Raw genomic sequence first — 19108 nt, 5'->3', positions numbered from 1 at the left:
ATCAGCCAAGTCACAAAAGTACAGTTAGCCATCTTCCCAAGTCGCTTCTTACAAACAAAATAATGTCTTGTGTTACTACTAGGGTCAACTGAAAGATATGTAATCAAGACAGTGTTATATAAATATATATTCATAGTGCTATGTTTATGATATTCTTGTCAAGAAATGATAGTTATCTCCTTACAATGACAAAGGTACAAACAACGGGAACCTGGAACATGTCTCCAGTATGGTATTGCTTGTCCTGGGGACACCTGATGGTGTTGGACGTTGCTTAGGGTTTCTAACTGGTTTGTCCTGCCCTGACTCCCTTATCTGGTATTATTGAGTATTTGATACACGGAAATAATTTGTTTGTTTATTTGTTGTATAACGTCGAACTCAGAAACATTCCGGCTATATGACGGCGGTCTGTAAATAATCGAGTCTGGACCAGACAATCCAGTGATTGACATTATGAACATCGATCCACGCAACTGAGATACGATGACATGCATCAACCAAGTCAGCGAGTCTGACCACCCGATCCCGTTAGTCGCCTCTTACGACAAGCATTGGTTGCTGAAGACCAATTCTACCCCGGATCTTCACGGGTCGAAAATAATCTGAAAACTTCTGATGTTCATCTCCTAATTATGTAGTTAACACCGTTTAACCTCTCATTTACATAAAACGTGACGATACTATTCCATTAAAGATAACACACCATTGTTAAATTTAAGTTTCAACCTGAGTATTCTTGTCTTTGAAAGGCATTTCTTCTTATTTTTCTTTTTATTTTTACTCGCCTGTTAAGAGATCATCCGCTTAATAACAATAAGCTGGCATGACGCGGTGTTTAATCCGTGTGTTTATGTACGGCGGGAACACGTTTCACGTACAAATATTGAAAACTCGTAACATCCCTAGGCTTATTCAGTGGCATATTGTGTAGAAATGATAAATCACCGAGAGCAGCTTATGCATATTGCAACAAAGGTTCACAAATTAAATTATAGGGACGTGATTGTAAACGTTGTGGTGCAGGGTCCCGTTCCACATGGCGACCGTGAGTCTATGTTAAAGTATGGGAGTTACGATAAACTTAGCTCTACGATAGCATTGTGGAACGGATCTATGAATTCTAAAGATGGGCCGATGTATCAAATTAATACGTGTCAACTTTTCACGTGTTTGAGTTATGCTGGTAAACTCAATTGGAGTCAGCTGTAGATGGCGCATATGTCTGCCTAATCACACACGACAGTGAAATTTTAAAATAAGTTATACGAGTGGCAAGTAATAAATAAATAGGTATCTGACGAGCGAAAAATAAAATTATATGCATTAAATTATTTTTCCAAGCCTCAAAATATATATGAAAGGTTACGTTCTACCAACATTGCAGTGTTTGTGGAGTACGACAGATCGGTGTTATCTCTCCTCCCAACCGCCGTGTCGTCAGATAAATATGACACTTCTAAATGTCATACTGCATCTCTTCCCTAAGATAAACATGTCATCACCACTCCCCTTATCATATCCATAAACGCCCAAGGAGTTACACTGTGCTTCGTCAGCTGAACATAAGACTTGCCTTTGCATGTGTTTGTGACAGGAGCCACCGGTGGGTAACGATACGCTCACCTTTTCGCGAATGCCATGAATAATCACGACTTCATAAATTGATTCATAAATGCATGCTCATGATCTAGTCGGTATCCGAGATATTTTATCATTATGCAAATGGTGTTATCGCATTTATGCACATATTCTCGATATAAACTGTGCGATATCTGTCCAAGTTCTAATCCTTCCCTGGTGCATTAGAGAGTATGTGAATATTGTTTAACGCTGCAGTGAGACATATCGAGTCTGGTGTCGACGAAACAGTGGTTGATATTATGAGCGACGTCCAAAGCCGTCGGGGTACGATGTCATGCACCCAGCCAAATCACTGAGTCTGACCATCCGACCGATTCCGGTAGCCTTTGACGACATGCATGCAAGTAGGTAGCTGGGGCTTATAGCCCGGGATTCCTGTGATGCGAGTACAAGTATATAAGGGAATACGTAGCGTGTGACGAGGAGGTGGTGGTATAGTTATACCAGATAATCGTGCTTGACAAAACTCTTTTATCCACACAAGATCTTTCGCCGTTCAACGGATCTTCAGGTGTAATTACACGATGAACGGAGAAAGATCTTGTGTGGATAAAAGAATTTTGAAAAGCACGAATATCTGGACTCTTTTTTTTTTGTATATTTAATACGTATACACCTGACTGCATTCGTGACCAACTCGTGTTATTCCGGGACAAGCAGAATAGCGACTCGTGCCCCTCTCGTGGCCATTTTTGCGACTGGGTTCCGTCTAAGCGAAAACGGGCAAAGCTAAAAGAATTGTCAACTTGTGGGACTACTTCCAACATGGCTGCCGACATAACGCCGATCCATTCAACGCCGATCAAAACACAAAGTAAGCTGTGTTTGGCGGGATGTACAAACCCATATAGACTGTTCCAAGTGAGTGGTCGGAAGATAAGTGGCAAACAAACAGTCATAGATCGTTTGGAAGACTTTTTCAGTGTAGATTTGTATGAGAAAGACCAACCTTATTTGTTTCTGCGTAAGACTTGTTTTACAAAGATAAACAATTATCATAAATTGAGATCAGCTGCTTCGCAACATGCTATACATATATTGTCTACACTACAACGTGTTAAAAGACAAGCCCGAACGCCAGCTGGGGCAACTAGGAAAAAAATACACGTTAGTGAGGACACCAGAGACGATAGATCTAGCACAGACCCATCTGACACAGTACTAAAACCAAAGGTAAAAGCCAAGAGGAAGTTACTCCCAACTAAACCAAGGCGAAGGGCAGTGGCTGAAGTTATAGCTGAGTCTGTCAGTGCTACCACTGGTGCAGCAACAGATCAAGACACATCACCGGACTCCCGTAGACCTACAGAAGGGTGTCAAGTTGAACACACGTACTGTAAGCCTTTGATATCAGCCCAGCCCAGCCCAGCGCAAATAAAGAGGAGCAGCAGTCTTCTGCAGTAAAACTTTTGGAAGTACCTGTCACACTTGATGGTGATACCAAAGCCATCACTGGACAATTAGAATCATGCGTTCCCCTGGCAAGAGTGTATTTTATAATAAGACTCCAGACCACTTGTCAGACACAAATGTGTTAGATGCTGCTGTCTATGAACTGAAAGAATATTGTCCGCAGTTATTTCACGTTATCCAGGCAGCTCTAGGTGATAAGATACCTCAAAGTTCAAAGATTGCAACAATTGCCACAATGTATGGCATGATACTGCACTGCAACAATAATGTGTCAGCAGTGCAGAGATTGTTCACAAGAGCAGCCATAATGTATCATGCCGACAACAAAGTATATATGACCAGCTCTTTCTTACAGTTTTCAGTTCATTCCAGTTTGCCAAAGTTTGAAGTAAGTTTCATTGCAACCAAGTTGAAAGAATGCACACTCTGATACAAATAAACAGGATCGCATCGCCAGAATATAGTATGTCAACAACTGTTGGTATATTCACCATATTTTCTTGTGGAAGTTATTTAAGGATGTAAAGATGTAATAATTATAATGACAACATCATTATGTGGTTAACATGAATGCATTTACTATGCACACATGTATTCTTTCACCTGACAGGTGTGTGAGAATATCTTTTTACATGCATTCACATTTTATTATCAATGATTGTTTTTTCACGATTAACTAACACATGGCAACACTTTACTGACAGGTTACGGAAAGGGGCGAGTGGTGACGAATGACCTGACTGATGAAATCACGTCGTTGAGGAGAACTATGACGTCACAATACCAAGGTGACAATGGACAAATAACTTACGCCTTTACATTTTAGTTTTTTAAAGCTAAGCTTTTTAGTTTTCCCGCTATATAAGCTAAATTTTGATCATGAACCTACATTGTTTCAAAAAGAGCAACATTTCATTCATTAATACGCGCCTAAGTTAAATGTGAAGGCGTAAGTTATTTGTCCATTGTCAGATACACTGAAGAGCTAACATGAGACATAGTGAAAGTACTATGTATGAAACTGATATAAAGAAGATATTGGACTAACGTGGACTTTATTATTTTAATATATAGAACAGTATTGTCGACTCTGTTATAACGAGTCATAAAATGTTTGGTGTGTATATTGCGGCACTCAGCAACATTCCAGTAATATACGACAGTATGTATCTATAATAAACGGCCGACACAGAGATTGAAATATTTATTCAATTCAATTTCTTTCAAGAAGGAAAAAAAGAAATACTTCAAGAAGATAGAGCAAAACATAATTTGTCCTAATTTTTTACTCAGCTGCATATATATGAATAACATACTCAGTGACATACCTGCGTTTTGGTATGTCCAACATGGACGAAATCTTACAAAGGTATTACATATATTTGACGAGGCAATACGTTACACAAAAAGCTGACACGCTGTGTATAATTGAAATGCATTTCAAAACGGCAGTAAAACAAAGTCGCACACTTTGAAATGGGTACTAGTGTTTGTTTGTTTGTATAACGCCGCATTCAGTAGTATTCCACCTATAAATTTGTGGCCCGTAAATATTCGAGTATGAACCAGACAATCCAGTGATGACACGCAATCTATTAAGTCACCGAGCCTGACCACCCGATCCATCGGGTCGTGTTTCTTTACAAGCGCTGGTTGCTTGGGGCCTGTTCTGCCCCGGAATCCCCAAGGGGATGGGATACATGGGATTAAGCAATATTCATCATGATACATTGGCATCGGATCCCAATTGCGTGGATCGATGCTCATAATATCAATCACTGGATTGTATGGTCAAGACTCGATTATTTACAGACCGCCGTCATATAGCTGGAATATTGTTGAGTGCGGCATTAAACAACAAACAAACTTGACGGCAAGATGCCAATATCAGATAATTGTTGAAAAACGAGCATTCCATATATAAGTGTACATGCTACCTGGTCTGACGTTGGATATGAATGTCGCCAAACTAAATTTTCAGTACTAAAAAAAAAGTGTTACCTATGATGATTGCACTGACGTCTATAAACACTGTTTTGACGTTTTTCAGCGTGCAGGGTGCAGCGTTAAACAACAAACAAACAAACTGAAACACATGATACATTTATCTCTATAAATAAATCTTCTATGTTTCCATAATCTTTCATGCCGATCCTGAAGCAAAATATCCTAAAACTCCCAAATAAACATACAATACTTCGGCATGTGGAGATTTCTTCAGTTTCCGAAAATGAAGAGATTTCTTCTCCGTTCTATTACCTGTATATAATAATTAAAGACAACTCAACCCCATAACACCGCCTCCGTAGTCTAGTGGTAGAACGTCCGCCCGGAGAGCGGAAGGTCCGGCCCACCCGTGTCATACCAAAAGACGTTAAAAGATGGTACTTGTTGTTACCCTGTCTGGCGCTCGGCGTTAGGGGCTAAAACAAGGACGGGTCGACTCGGAGTCAGTATACTGTGTCTGAGTGGGGTATTCATGTTAAACTGCGGCATGGTATCTCAGTGAGCTAGCACTATAAATCGGCATCAGTCCGGACTAATACAAGCAGCCACTCACACGTGCATGCACGTCGCTATATAAGTGCAATAATCTTGGACGCGACCCAATTTCACCTCACGTCATAACCTCACCACTTAACCCCATAATAACATTTTTTAAATCATTTCAGAATGTGAGAAATAATTTCAGTATGGCATCCGAAGTAGCACGCAAAAGAAGCCGGTTTCTATGTGAAATCTTACATATTTGTATAAAAGTAATACAATGATATCAAAAAAGAAAACCACATCCATGTACAACATAACAATAGAGTTCACAAGCATTTTGGTTGAGCCCATCTCCTCTTATACATGAAACATTGTTCAGAACATCAATCCCTTTTTTACTGAAATAATCATTGCACTGTTTTAGCAATTTTAAACAAAGAATATTATTATTTATAAATACAAAATGTTGTATGTTCTGAACAAGAGTTTTATAAAGATCATGTTTCAGAAAATAGATCTAAAAACAGTATCTCATTATTTCATACAAATAGGGCCCAGATACAATTATTGATGAGTTATTATTTATAACTGCTGTTGTTCTTTCGTCGTGTTGCCTTCCTCATGGCGAAGCCTTCCTTATGGCGCAACAGAACATCATGGACAAAACCAGTCCTAAAATCTGTAAAGAAAACACAAAGTACCATCAGAAATTTGTTTGTTTGTTTGTTTGTTTGTTTGTTGTTTAACGCCGCACTCAGAAATATTCAAGCTATATGACGGCGGTCTGTAAAATAATCGAGTCTGGACCAGACAATCCAGTGATTCAACATGTATCAACCAGGTCAGTGAGCCTGACCACCCGATCCCGTTAGTCGACTTTTACGACAAGCATAGTCGCCTTTTACGACAAGTATTGGTTGCTGAAGACCTATTCTAACCCGAATTTTTCACGGGTCCCATCAGAAGTATCTTGATATCATCACTAGTTTTCTATGCATCTGATGCAAGCCATTTGTTTCAGTTATATATAAGCTTCACTAACTACAGGTAATAGGTCCATACTTGCCGTAAAAGGAGACTATGCTTGTCGTAAAAGACGACTAACGGGATCGAGTGGTCAGGTCGCTGACTTGGTTGATGCATGTCATCGATCCAACTTGCATGGGTCGATGCTCATGATGTCAATCACTGGATTGTCTGGTCCAGACTCGATTATTTTACAGACCGCCGTCATATAGCTGGGATATTGCTGAGTGCGGCTTTAAACAACAAACAAACAAACGAACAAACAGTTACACATACTCGGGATCAATACTATGCAGAACCTCGCTTTAAATGTCACGCTTGCTTCCCAAGTACCAAGTGGTCCGATTCCCCATTGTTCTCGGTGCCTTAGGTTTGGCACCTCCCAATCTGTTGACTGGCATTGGGAGAGTACCCGGGTTTGCTACCAGAAATACAGCCCTTCTGACAATCTGGGTAATGCAGAAGGCTGCAGTGTTGGGGAGTCTTCACATTCTCTGAAAAGTTCGGGGTGGGTTTGACTAGGCAGAGCTTCCTGGTACCCAGTCAAATCGTCTCGATCCAACATGATTATTGACAAGCCGTCGTTATATGGAATGATGCTGGATCAATCCGGCGTCAATCAATCAATCAATCAATCAATCAGTCAATCAATCAACATGTACTAACCATGATCACAGTTCCGAGAAATGCCACGCCGGCCGTAATACCCAGGTTAGGCGCCAATGTTTGGAAAAACTCCTCAGCACAGGGCTATAAATAAGGGAAATGGTAAATGTTTATCAAACACAACGTTATATACAAAGTGAGACCTTTAGTTGCACAACACAGTGCATTATTAACATATCGATAGTTCCATCGGAGAAGTTTTCATGCTGAGTCAATACATTAATAATCTTGTAAGAGCCGACTGGGGATTGGATGGTCTGGGGCACCTCCTTAATTTCACCCCAACGCGATTGCCTCGTTCGTTTCTCATTCAATCACTAGTTTGCCTGGTCCAGATTATTTACAGGCCGACATCATATTGCTGGAGTTGTGCATACTTTGAGCAACATCCATCTCGCTTGTTGAAGTGAGTCAGTTAGATATTCGACCCCGTTCTTCCAGAATATTAACGAAGTCCCAGGTGGAAGCGTCTGGTATCCAAATTTTCGGAGTAACGAATATCGATAAAGAATAATGTACCTTTAATTATACATCGCGTTCAGTAAAAGAGGGGGCACGGTTTGTCAGCACCATACCCGTGCTCGTGGGTTTCACCGAAGTGGTAAACGTCTGAGACCTGCATCACTTCGGGCTTTCCTCCAAACATTCAGCTGACACGCCATGATATAACTGGACTAGTGTTAAAAGCGGCGTTAAACCCAACTCACTCACTCAATTAAAGATCGTCACAGAGGTGGGTTTTCCGAACTAACTAGGTCCGGACCATTGAGGTTGTGCTGTAAAGGAGTAAACTAACCTTCAGATAAGTCTCAATTTTACAGGCTCCAGTCGTGGCGGTGATAGGATAATCTGAAAGCCCAGATTTGGCTCCACAGCAATGGAACTGAAACAAAACCAATATATTTCATTTTTTTCTGTGGTGACCTTTCTTGGCCTTTAAAAATAGCATAATAAATACCTCGGTGAATTTTGGACAGTACACTTCAAAATATACTCCAACAAAAAATAGATGGAACCAATATTTCTCACATGATAGCATAAAATGGAAACGATGTCTTACAGCTTCCTGGAAATTATATATGAAAAGTTTGGCATCTTTGTCGCTATTGTAGACGTCGACTTTGCTCTGGAGGTAATTTCCAAATGCGTCTTTCACCTGAAAAGAAAACGTAAATTGATAGACATAAATAAATGTACAAAAGTACAAATGAAATACATGAGTAAAAACAGAAACACATATTTGTTTTCTAAGTGAATCGGGCTTAATTCCGCTTTGAACAATATTTCAGTTTCAGTTGGATGTGGGAGTCAGACTGGTGTGGGTCTTAGATGTTTCTGTGAAACCCATGAGTGAGTGGGTATGGTTTTACCCCGCTTTTAGCAATATTCCAGCAATATCACGGAAATGAGCTTCACACATTGCACCCATGTGGAGAATCGAACCTGGGTCTTCGGCCTGGCGAGCGAACGCTTTAACCTCTTGGCTACCCCACCGCTCCTGAAGCCCACGAGCGATGCTATCGTGCTGACAAACCTTTGTTTAATATTAGGTCAAACCTAGGATTCGAATATATGATCTTATGATCCTAGGATGCTTAAAGGACGCAACCCAGGACAGCGCATTTGTGAGGTTTAGACGATGACTCCTGCCCCTATCATAATAGGTCAATTTGCTTCCTTTCGATTTTAAGCATATGGAATCGTCACAATAGTCAGCGTTCATAACCCGCTGAGGATGCTTAGTGTACTTACATTATCCATCTGGGTGAGAACCACCACTCCAGTTGCAAGAAGAATGACAAAGATGATGAACAAACTGATGAAGAACTGAAATTATGAAAAGTACATATTACCAAATCAATAATTATTATTTGGGTCACATTGTTCTACTAACCAGTGACAAGAGCTGTTGAGCTCAAACCATCATTGAACAACATTTCATTTATATCCTGGCCTGTCAGCTTAGTGTAAATTCTGGTCGGAACGGATACGAAATTTTGGGTTGTGTGTTGTTTAACGCCATAGTCAGCAATATTGACGGCAACCTGGAAACAAGGCAGTGGTTGATATTAAGATCAACGATCCGTGCCGGACGGGTACGATGACACGCAATTAGCTTTACCGAGACTGGCCAGCCGATCAATTAAGTCGACTTTAAGAACCGGCACGGGCTTCTGTTAAGACACCTGTTAAACCAGTTCGTCGACCCGTGAAGATTCCGGGGTAGAATAGGTCTTCAGCAACCCATGCTTGCCGTGAAAGGTGACTATGCTTGTCGTAAATGCCTACTAACGGGATCGGGTGGTCAGGCTCGCTGACTTGGTTGATGCATGTCATCGATCCCAATTGCGTGGATCATTGCTCATGAGATTAATCACTGGATTGTCTGGTCCAGACTCGATTATTTACAGACCGCCGTCATACAGCTGGAATATTGCTTAGTGCGGCGTTAAACAACAAGCAAACCAACCAACCAACCAACCAGTTCGTCATAGGGTATCTGAACAGGACGTGATCTCACCACAACAAGCAGACACTGGCTCTGTCTGATTGTTCCACAAACTCCGACAACGCCAACGAGGAGGATGACGCAGCCAATGCCGATGAAGATGCCAGAGGCGGTCTGTAAAGCGTCAAAATCGACAGACTCGTTTATGTATTTGCCGGCGTCTGGGTCAACCCGTATCCAGATCCCAAAACCTACAATCCCAAGTCCAAGAATCTGGAATGAAGCAATACATGATTCCCATGAGTACATTGGGAAAAGAGCGGATACTGCAGAGAATGGAACAAAACTATACTGCATTACACTACACATGTAGGTAGGGCAAACTTTATTTCTTAAACAGCTATTGCCCAACTCGATCGATTTCAGAATTCAGAGCTCCAGATAAGCTGCGTTTCTGCGTAAAAAACGAATCAGAAATGCAGAGGCACGCAGTAAAATAAAATCCAAGCGTATCAAATACACAACGAACATTACAGATACGCTACAAAAATAAAACTTGTGCGTATCGTCAAAATATTGTGAAGTAACCCTGCGTATTCGATTAGCAAATCCGCAACTTATTTTGAAATTATGAACGGACATTCCGTCAACCTTGCCAAACTCCACGATGACAGTTACATCATGATCATTTGCCATCACACTTTCTTGTGGAAGTATTGTGGTATTTTTGAGTCCTATAAAGCTCTCGAACCCACACACCACCAGTTTGCAGGGACTAGATGAATAGTGTTTTTAAATATTTAACTTAAATACCCACATGTGTAAAAACTAGTGGGTAACAGAAATTTGAATACCCAGATAGAATTACTGATACCCAATGATTTTAAAATGCATGGGTAAAATACCCACAACACCTAGAGCTTATCTGGAGCTCTGAGAATAATATTTTTGATAACTAAATCAACACTAATTTTACATTATTCCACCTATTTTACAAAGGTAATTCAATTCGAATTATGATGTTATACTTTAGAAATATAGTTTGCTCTACCCCTATTTAGTTTAATAAAGTATAGGTTTGCCCTAAACCTTTTTGTAGTTGTAACAAGAGGACGCTGGCGTCTGAGTGCTTTTACGTAATAATAGTTCAGGGCAAAACTATACTTTATAAAAAAAAATAAAAAAAGACTAACAAACAAAAAAACAACTATTTTTTTATAACATGACACATAGGGTTAGAGCAAACTATATTACTTTTCTAAGATGTCAAGTTTAAGACTAACCTTGTGTTTTATTAGAGATGGCTAAAAAAGAAAGCCTTTATAAACGGTGCCTTAAGTTGAAAATTCCCGAACAGGGCTAACTGACGGGCAGTTGCACCTACTTGCCTGTTGCCTTACTTAAGAGACCAAGTACGATTTAAAACACGACATAGGTATTTTATGGTTTAACTAAGTCACATTCTATTATACGGGACCCGTGAAAATCCGGGGTAGAATAGGTCTTCGGCAACCCGTGCTTGCCGTAAAAGATGACTAACGGGATAGCGTGGTCAGACTCGCTGACTTGGTTGATGCATGTCATCGTATCCCAATTGCGTGGATCGATGCTGATGATGTCAATCACTGGATTGTCTGGTCCAGCCTCGATTATGTACAGACAAGAGTCCGTTCTGTTTGCCTGTAGAAATTTGTTAAATGTAGGGCTGGGACGGGTACCCGACCCCCTATTACCCGACCCTACCCGGGTACCCAGTGCAGGTCTAAAGACATGGGAACATAATGTCTGATTGGGAATTGTTTTACCGCAGCCCTGGCCAAAATTATTTAGATACATGTATAAATCTATCACATCATGCGTACACTGAATTTAACTGAAGCTTTATCTTAACTCAAACATATACAAGTCAAAAGGAATGTGTGCATCATCAGAATGAAATGTGAACATTAGCGACTTGTAGTGTGACAACTGAGCAAAAGTGAATTTTTGTCGTTATATCACGTGACTAACCACTGGCCCGGGTAGTCCTGTGGGTACCTGGGTCCTACTCAGGATCCACCCGACTCGAGTAAGTTACCCGTCCCAGTCCTAGTAAAATGCCCCACACTGAGCAACGTTTGAGCCAAAATCATATGACGCTCTTTCATGAAGTTTATCGACATATCAAAATTATCAGTACAGTAAACTACGGTTATTACGAACTCGAAGGGACCATTGATTTTAGTTCGATATAAACGTAGTTCGTTATAAGCATATATACAGTGTATAAACAGCAAATGGTCGGGATTAAAAAATATGTTCGTTATATCCGTCAGTTAGTTATAAGTGTTTTCGTTATAAACGTAGTTTACTGTAATATGATCATCTATGCAATGTGTAGTGAGTTTGGTTTAACGCCTCTTAACAGTATTCCAGTTATATCACGGTGCGTCAGCTTTATGTGGGAGGTAAGCCTTATATGATACAGGTCTCAGACGTTACCACTTCGGTGAAACCCACCAGCATGGCGCTGACAAAACTAGAAACATAATCGGGGAGAACCGGGATTAGAACCTTAATGCAGGTTCCTGGCGTGCCCAAGGGACGCAACCCTGCACAGCGAATTGCAGCCCCTTATACGACAGGAACACCTGTGCAATAGATCAAGATGATGGCAAATACTATAGGGTTGCAAGTATCGTGAACGTCAGGCAGTTGTATTCATTGACTAGGTCAGCGTGACCCAACCGAGGTCCACTGCACTTATTCCCACTCACACAGCCCCATACGTGTGTGTTGAGCTGCACGGACAATCAATGTATAGGCGTGCCTACCCGATAAGGTTCAACACAACAAGGCCAAGCATAAAAGGGGCTTATCACGTATACCTTCAGTGCGTGTCGTGTTATAACTTTCAATATCAACAAGTTCATATCGATCGAACATAAATAGTCATGCCTGGTCTTTATGTTGTGATAACACTCAGATATGTTATGAATAGGATAGATAAGCTTCGCTTAATAATAGATAGTTAAGAAAACACTTCCTGACTGTGTTGATAGTTTGTTATTACATGGTGCAATTAATAGTGTGTTCGTGACTTAACAATATTGCATGTGCATGACGGTGACCTGTTAATAAGTAAGCCTGGACCAGGCAATCTAATAAGCTATTTTAATCGCAACGATCCACGCAGTTTGGGTACGTTGACATCAAATCGACCAAGTCACCGAACCTGACAGTTCGTCGCTTCGTGCGATAAGCAGAGATTGCTCGGGACAAATAATTATTCTAACCCAACTCCGCGGAGTACTATTTATAGACACATGTGTGACAGTTCTTGTATAAACATGTAAACGTCGCTGACGATGTTTACATTCAGAGATGCGCCCATATATAATATGTTTTTATTCAGAACATAAAATCAGTGTATAGTCAGAAGATATCTGAGTCCCAGACATAACATATGTATAGTCAGAACACGTGAGTCCCAGACATAATATGTGTATAGGCAGAACACGTGAGTCCCAGACATAACATGTGTATAGTCAGAACACGTGAGTCCCAGACATAATATGTGTATAGGCAGAACACGTGAGTCCCAGACATAACATATGTATAGTCAGAACACGTGAGTCCCAGACATAAGATGTGTATAGGCAGAACACGTGAGTCCCAGACATAACATGTGTATAGTCAGAACACGTGAGTCCCAGACATAATATGTGTATAGGCAGAACACGTGCGAGTCCCAGACATAATATGTGTATAGTCAGAACACGTGCGAGTCCCAGACATAATATGTGTATAGTCAGAACACGTGCGAGTCCCAGACATAATATGTGTATAGGCAGAACACGTGAGTCCCAGACATAACATGTGTATAGTCAGAACACGTGCGAGTCCCAGACATAATATGTGTATAGTCAGAACATGTGAGTCCCAGACATAACATGTGTATAGTCAGAACACGTGCGAGTCCCAGACATAATATGTGTATAGTCAGAACACGTGTGAGTCCCAGACATAATGTGTATAGTCAGAACACATGAGTCCCAGACATAACATGTCATATTCAGACAGTGCAGACAGTGAGTTTCTATTCAGAACATGCCAGAACAAGATATCCCCATGCGTGTTACGGATACAAGAACAATACTGCACTTACCAAGAACACAATGTTGAATGCATACATCAAATATTTCATGCAATCAATTTTTCCTCCGGAACACATGGCTGCTGATACGTAAACCCAACAGAATCAGATGTACTGTACGCCAGAATAGTTGATGCGTTGTGGGTGTCCTATTGACAAAAGATCAGCAGTTATTTACGGCCACAGCTGGAGAGACAGAAATATCGGTTTGAACATACGACTACAAATATGACTCGTACGATCATTTGAATGTTACGATTAGCGTGTTAAAACATTTTCACAACTAAAACTCACCTTTCACTGTCGCTGTAAAACTGTTTGTGTCGAAAAATAGTCACGGTTCGACTGCAGCCTCGTGTGAAATGCGTTGTCTGTATTGTGATCGATAATGAGTCTAGAGGCAAAACCTAGTTTCGTTTTCATTTTGAGCTATTACTGTTTCTCGAGGAATTGAGGAAATCGCAATGGCATATGAAGGATAACATGATCACAAGATTTTACAAGCTTGACCATAATTTCTCTCAAATATGCTATCAACAGAAATGAGTCAGAGGGGGAAGCTCATTTCGTTTTCTTTTTTCTCTACAAGGGCGGACACAGCTTGTAGGAGTGAGTGAGTATGGCTTTACGCCACTTCTAGCAATATTCCGGCAATATCACGAGGGACACCAGACATGGGCTTCACCCATTGGGACAACCGAACCCGGGTGCTTTGTTCTCTACAAGGGCGGACACAGCTTGTAGGAGTGAGTGAGTATGTTTTTACGCCACTTCTAGCAATATTCCGGCAATATCACGAGGGACACCAGACATGGGCTTCACCCATTGGGACAACCGAACCCGGGTGCTTTTTTCTCTACAAGGGCGGACACAGCTTGTAGGAGTGAGTGAGTATGTTTTTACGCCACTTCTAGCAATATTCCGGCAATATCACGAGGGACACCAGCCATGGGCTTCACCCATTGGGACAACCGAACCCGGGTGCTTTGTTCTCTACAAGGGCGGACACAGCTTGTAGGAGTGAGTGAGTATGTTTTTACGCCACTTCTAGCAATATTCCGGCAATATCACGAGGGACACCAGACATGGGCTTCACCCATTGGGACAACCGAACCCGGGTGCTTTTTTCTCTACAAGGGCGGACACAGCTTGTAGGAGTGAGTGAGTATGTTTTTACGCCACTTCTAGCAATATTCCGGCAATATCACGAGGGACACCAGCCATGGGCTTCACCCATTGGGACAACCGAACCCGGGTGCTTTGTTCTCTACAAGGGCGGACACAGCTTGTAGGAGTGAGTGAGTATGTTTTTACGCCACTTCTAGCAATATTCCGGCAATATCACGAGGGACACCAGACATGGGCTTCACCCATTGGGACAACCGAACCCGGGTGCTTTTTTCTCTACAAGGGCGGACACAGCTTGTAGTCGTGAGTGAGTATGTTTTTACGCCACTTCTAGCAACATTCTGGCAATATCACGAGGGACACCAGACATGGGCTTCACCCATTGGGACAACCGAACCCGGGTGCTTTGTTCTCTACAAGGGCGGACACAGCTTGTAGGAGTGAGTGAGTATGTTTTTACGCCACTTCTAGCAACATTCTGGCAATATCACGAGGGACACCAGACATGGGCTTCACCCATTGGGACAACCGAACCCGGGTGCTTTTTTCTCTACAAGGGCGGACACAGCTTGTAGGAGTGAGTGAGTATGTTTTTACGCCACTTCTAGCAATATTCCGGCAATATCACGAGGGACACCAGACATGGGCTTCACCCATTGGGACAACCAAACCCGGGTGCTTTTTTCTCTACAAGGGCGGACACAGCTTGTAGTCGTGAGTGAGTATGTTTTTACGCCACTTCTAGCAACATTCTGGCAATATCACGAGGGACACCAGACATGGGCTTCACCCATTGGGACAACCGAACCCGGGTGCTTTGTTCTCTACAAGGGCGGACACAGCTTGTAGGAGTGAGTGAGTATGTTTTTACGCCACTTCTAGCAATATTCCGGCAATATCACGAGGGACACCAGACATGGGCTTCACCCATTGGGACAACCGAACCCGGGTTCTTTTTTTCTCTACAAGGGCGGACACAGCTTGTAGGAGTGAGTGAGTATGTTTTTACGCCACTTCTAGCAATATTCCGGCAATATCACGAGGGACACCAGACATGGGCTTCACCCATTGGGACAACCGAACCCGGGTGCTTTTTTCTCTACAAGGGCGGACACAGCTTGTAGGAGTGAGTGAGTATGTTTTTACGCCACTTCTAGCAACATTCTGGCAATATCACGAGGGACACCAGACATGGGCTTCACCCATTGGGACAACCGAACCCGGGTGCTTTGTTCTCTACAAGGGCGGACACAGCTTGTAGGAGTGAGTGAGTATGTTTTTACGCCACTTATAGCAATATTCCGGCAATATCACGAGGGACACCAGACATGGGCTTCACCCATTGGGACAACCGAACCCGGGTGCTTTGTTCTCTACAAGGGCGGACACAGCTTGTAGGAGTGAGTGAGTGTGTTTTTACGCCACTTATAGCAATATTCCGGCAATATCACGAGGGACACCAGACATGGGCTTCACACATTGGGACAACCGAACCCGGGTGCTTTGTTCTCTACAAGGGCGGACACAGCTTGTAGGAGTGAGTGAGTATGTTTTTACGCCACTTCTAGCAACATTCTGGCAATATCACGAGGGACACCAGACATGGGCTTCACACATTGGGGTAACCGAACCCGGGTGCTTTGTTCTCTACAAGGGCGGACACAGCTTGTAGGAGTGAGTGAGTATGTTTTTACGCCACTTATAGCAATATTCCGGCAATATCACGAGGGACACCAGACATGGGCTTCACCCATTGGGACAACCGAACCCGGGTGCTTTGTTCTCTACAAGGGCGGACACAGCTTGTAGGAGTGAGTGAGTATGTTTTTACGCCACTTCTAGCAATATTCCGGCAATATCACGAGGGACACCAGACATGGGCTTCACCCATTGGGACAACCGAACCCGGGTGCTTTGTTCTCTACAAGGGCGGACACAGCTTGTAGGAGTGAGTGAGTATGTTTTTACGCCACTTCTAGCAACATTCTGGCAATATCACGAGGGACACCAGACATGGGCTTCACACATTGGGGTAACCGAACCCGGGTGCTTTGTTCTCTACAAGGGCGGACACAGCTTGTAGTCGTGAGTGAGTATGTTTTTACGCCACTGCTAGCAATATTCCGGCAATATCACGAGGGACACCAGACATGGGCTTCACCCATTGGGACAACCGAACCCGGGTGCTTTGTTCTCTACAAGGGCGGACACAGCTTGTAGGAGTGAGTGAGTATGTTTTTACGCCACTTATAGCAATATTCCGGCAATATCACGAGGGACACCAGACATGGGCTTCACACATTGGGACAACCGAACCCGGGTGCTTTTTTCTCTAGAAGGGCGGACACAGCTTGTAGGAGTGAGTGAGTATGTTTTTACGCCACTTCTAGCAACATTCTGGCAATATCACGAGGGACACCAGACATGGGCTTCACACATTGGGACAACCGAACCCGGGTGCTTTGTTCTCTACAAGGGCGGACACAGCTTGTAGGAGTGAGTGAGTATGTTTTTATGCCACTTCTAGCAACATTCTGGCAATATCACGAGGGACACCAGACATGGGCTTCACCCATTGGGACAACCGAACCCGGATGCTTGGCATGACGAGCGAGTGCTTTAGCCACTAGGCCACCCCACCGCCCCTACAGCTTGTAGGACAAGAGCAGGTCACGGAAATATGGAAAAGGAGGGATGTGCTTACATAAAAAACTTAATGGTAATAAATCAGGAAAACAATTTGCGTTTGGTTAATCAAATAATTGTTATTTTTCTAAACATGTCACAAATGATTAAGACCTGCATTACTTCGGGCTGTCCTCACTCCTGAAGGTGACACGTCGTGATAGAACTGAAATACAGTTCAAAGCGGCGTTAAACTAAAACTTACTTAGTTTAAGTTTTTATGTTTATCATCCATGATAATAACAACAATGATAATAATAATAATAATAATAATAATAATAATAATAATAATAAAGACTGTCCAACAGCTTTGACACAAACACTGTACCTTAAGCGACTTGATTATCGTCTTTCATATGCTTGTATTTTTTGTACTCAGATGTCCATACATGGTACGACCCAGAATGTGTAGAGGGCGTCATGGAAAATGAAAATTATACAATTCATTGTTCTCGGTGCCTTAGGTGTGGCACCTCCCAATCTGTTGACTGACATTGGGAGAGTACCCGGGCTTGCTGCATGGAACACGGTATCTGACAATCTGGGTAATGCAGAAGGTTGCAGTGTTTTGGAGTCTTCACATTTTCCCAAATGTTCTTGGTTAATTCGACTAGGCAGCGTTTCCTGGCATAAGTCCCAATTGCTTTCCGGGCTGTTGGTGGAGAGGCCAAGACCCCTGAGCTGATAATGGACCGAACCAGTTATCTGAACTGTGAAATCCATTAAATTTAAGCTTGAGGGAGAGCAATGTTTCTAGTTGATAATATTGCACTATTGTGATTGATAAGTTGGTTGGTTGGTTTGTTGTTTAACGCCACACTAAGCAATATTCCAGCTATATGACGGCGGTCTGTAAATAATAGTCCAGTGATTGACAACATGAGCATCGAACCACGCAATTGGGATCGATTACATGCATCAACCAAGTCAGCGAGCCTGACCACCCGATCCCGTTAGTCGCCTTTTACGGCAAGCATGGGTTGCTGAAGGCCTATTCTACCCCGGATCTTCACGGATTGATAAGTTATTCATATCCACAGTTCCAGATATTTCTGGCTTTTTTATTGAATATTATTACGGACATTCACTCGTTCCCCTCAACAATCCGAACTTTCACGAGGAACTTACTCCTATATAAGACACGTCGCTCTTCAACATGAGCTGCGATGCTATACCATGCTCTGACCTTTACATGAAGTTTTCACACCTTACTCACTGCGCTATTTCTTTTTAAATTGTGTGATTGAGGTCGACCGAAAGAGTAGGATATGCTTACTTTATTCTCGAATACCTGTAATATGTTTGTTTGTTGTTTAACGCCGCACTCAGCCATATTCCAGCTATATGACGGCGGTCTGTAAAATAATCGAGTCTGGACCAGAAAATCCATTGATTGACATCATGAGCATCGATCCACGCAATTGGGATCTATGACATGTATCAACCAGGTCAGCGAGCCTGACCACCCGATC

At 42.3% G+C, this 19108-nt stretch overlaps 1 protein-coding gene across 1 annotated transcript; it reads right to left on the bottom strand.

Annotated features, from left to right (window-relative positions):
* Positions 1–4193: 4193 nt before the first annotated feature.
* On the bottom strand, positions 4194–14205 carry LOC139461775 (CD9 antigen-like). The gene is made up of 8 exons (XM_071243235.1): positions 14118–14205; positions 13836–13972; positions 9761–9961; positions 8992–9066; positions 8300–8395; positions 8036–8122; positions 7240–7323; positions 4194–6226 (listed from the first exon to the last, which is right to left on the bottom strand). Exons 2-8 carry the CDS (start codon positions 13899–13901, stop codon positions 6167–6169), a joined length of 669 nt encoding a protein of 222 aa, XP_071099336.1. The 5' UTR covers positions 13902–13972; positions 14118–14205; the 3' UTR covers positions 4194–6166.
* Positions 14206–19108: the final 4903 nt, after the last annotated feature.

The sequence above is a fragment of the Haliotis cracherodii genome, unplaced genomic scaffold (genome assembly GCF_022045235.1).
Source record: "Haliotis cracherodii isolate W230 unplaced genomic scaffold, xgHalCrac1.p SCAF_15, whole genome shotgun sequence".
Lineage (NCBI taxonomy): Eukaryota > Metazoa > Mollusca > Gastropoda > Lepetellida > Haliotidae > Haliotis > Haliotis cracherodii.
Note: the sequence above shows the minus strand (reverse complement) of the source record. Positions and strands in the feature narration are given on the sequence as shown.